This window comes from Musca vetustissima, unplaced genomic scaffold (genome assembly GCF_032173495.1).
Source record: "Musca vetustissima isolate MV318-11 ecotype Yass unplaced genomic scaffold, APGP_CSIRO_Mvet_v1 utg171631, whole genome shotgun sequence".
Classification (NCBI taxonomy): Eukaryota; Metazoa; Arthropoda; class Insecta; order Diptera; family Muscidae; genus Musca; species Musca vetustissima.
Window position 1 is genome coordinate 2,762 of NW_026882067.1, and position 2,286 is coordinate 5,047.

At 33.2% G+C, this 2,286-nt stretch overlaps 1 protein-coding gene across 1 annotated transcript; it reads left to right on the top strand.

Annotated features, from left to right (window-relative positions):
- Nucleotides 1–813: 813 nt before the first annotated feature.
- LOC133328219 (protein late bloomer-like) lies at nucleotides 814–1,613 on the top strand (the record flags this gene model as incomplete). The annotated part of the gene is made up of 4 exons (XM_061536769.1): nucleotides 814–972; nucleotides 1,042–1,197; nucleotides 1,262–1,459; nucleotides 1,522–1,613. Coding segments are annotated over 4 exons (585 nt in total), but the record flags the coding sequence as incomplete, so codon positions are not given.
- Between the last annotated feature and the right edge of the window lie 673 nt (nucleotides 1,614–2,286).

Consider the following 2,286-nt stretch of genomic DNA (forward strand, 5'->3'; position numbering starts at 1 on the left):
TAAGGCAGGGAAGACTATAGTTTCGGATCTCGCCACTGATCCTCATCAGTTCCCTTAGTTTTTTGTTGGGATATTCTCCCCAGAAGCTATTAATAGCTTCTTTACAAAAAACCTTTCAAACCCAAATGTCTCTTGTGACAATTCGAAGTTCTTACGTTACCAGCGATACGGCCCCAATGAGAAGTTCGTTTCGTTGGCGCCTGACTTCGTGGTCAACAAGGCATTTACAGACAACTACAATACATTTCCCACTGCTATGTGTCGTCACTTTGTGACGAATGCACATAACGTTGTTGTTGGTATTGCTAGTTAAAGCAATAAACCAAACAGTATGATTTTAACATTTTGCTAAGTATTGTTCGAAGTTAAAATGTTGCCGTCGAAATGTATTTTCTTTAACCCAGATATGCCGAATGTACTACATGCAGTACAGCTGTTAGGTTTAAAAGTATGTTTTTACTGTACGGTACAATTTGACGTTCATTTGCCAGGCGGTTGAAAATCGTCGTAATTTGAACTCGAGAATGGTTGGTCCACTTATTAGGTAATAGATTAAATACATTACATAGATTAAATTACATTTAATTCGTTATCTATCGTTGTCATTTTTGGTATAGGACCAATCATATCATATAGATCATCCAGAAAGTTGGGCAATGCCGTATAACACTATATTCGGAGATCTTTCCCGTGTATAGCAGTAGATGAGTATGATGCAACCACCACTTTTGACATGTGGTGAATTCATCTACTTTATTATAAAAAATCATTCAAAATTGGCATTTTCTAATGATTGTCTCTCTCTACTTATAGATCTTTGGAGTATTATTGTTGCTTCTGGCAGGATTCGGTTGGGATGCAATGCCACAAAATTATGGCATTGGTATAATTGCATTGGGATGTGTAATTCTACTTACCTCTTTGTTTGGATGTTTCGGATCGATTCGGGAATCAGCCCGAAGCTTATGGACAGTAAGTGGACTTAAATAGAAAATTAAAAAAAAATAAAAGATTATTAAACTTATTTCATATTTTTCGTAGTATGCCGTAATGTTGCTGATTCTACTGGTCCTAACGGTTGTTTTCATTTGTTTGAACACCAGAGATGTCTTTAAAAATTATGCCATTCAAGAAGTAAATCAGTTGTGGGACCAGGAAATGATACATCCTGGTTCTATGGATCAAAAACAGATTGTCGTGAGTATTATAATAGATCTTATCAAACTTCATATTTCTAAACACCAATATTTTTAATCTGCAGTATGAATGCTGTGGCAAAAATGGACCCGACGACTATTTGCTGGCCGGTCGTATCACACCATCCAGTTGTTGCAAGGATAGCAACTGCATCAATCCATTGAACATTTACGTAAACGGCTGTTTGGCGAAAATCGAAGAGGCCTTCTCTAATGAAGCTTTGACTTCGCAAATTTCCGAATGGGTTTTGTTGGGTCTAAATGTAAGTAGCATGAACACACATTTTTTATATCAATTCTAATCTATTGTCGATGTATTTTACAGGCTGTAGTTCTGTTGATGTCAATAATGTTGGCCATTCATTACACGAACCAAAGGCGGCGTTTCAATTACTAAATGCTGATTGAGAACAGTTTCTGTTAATAGTGGGTCAAATTGAGAAAGTAAAAAAAAATGAAAACTTACCACTACCTCCAAGCAAAAAGTTGATGTCACGTGTACCTAAAAATACAGCTTACAAACTCTTTAATATAGACAACATATTTTTTTGTAATTGTTATAATGTAGGATATATTTAATATATACATTTATATATATGTTTTTATTAATTCGAATATACACATAAAAATATATTTTTTAAATCTATATAAAAACTCGAATAAAAAAATAAAAATTAGATAATATTAGAATATTATATTTACGAGGAAATTTGTTTTGTTAAAATCTAGTAATAAGTCGAAATCGTATTAGGACATTAGACCTTTTAAGTGTGTAAATAACTTTAATCAATCGTTATATTTAATAATCCGTACTAAAATATTATTGAAGTTAGATAAATGTTGGTATTTATTTTATTATAAAACTAGCTGACCCGCAAACCATGCCTTTAGATTTGTTTTTATACCCTCCACTATAAGGTGGAGTGTACAGATCGTTTGTAACACCTTGGTATTTATCAAAACTCAGATAAAGAAACATTACAATTTTGAATATCTACAATTTGATGTTTTTGAGCGAGTATTACTTCTATTTTGGCCTTCTAAAGTTTCGGTGGAAATAAGCTCATTCAAAATTTAATTCGTGGAAAAT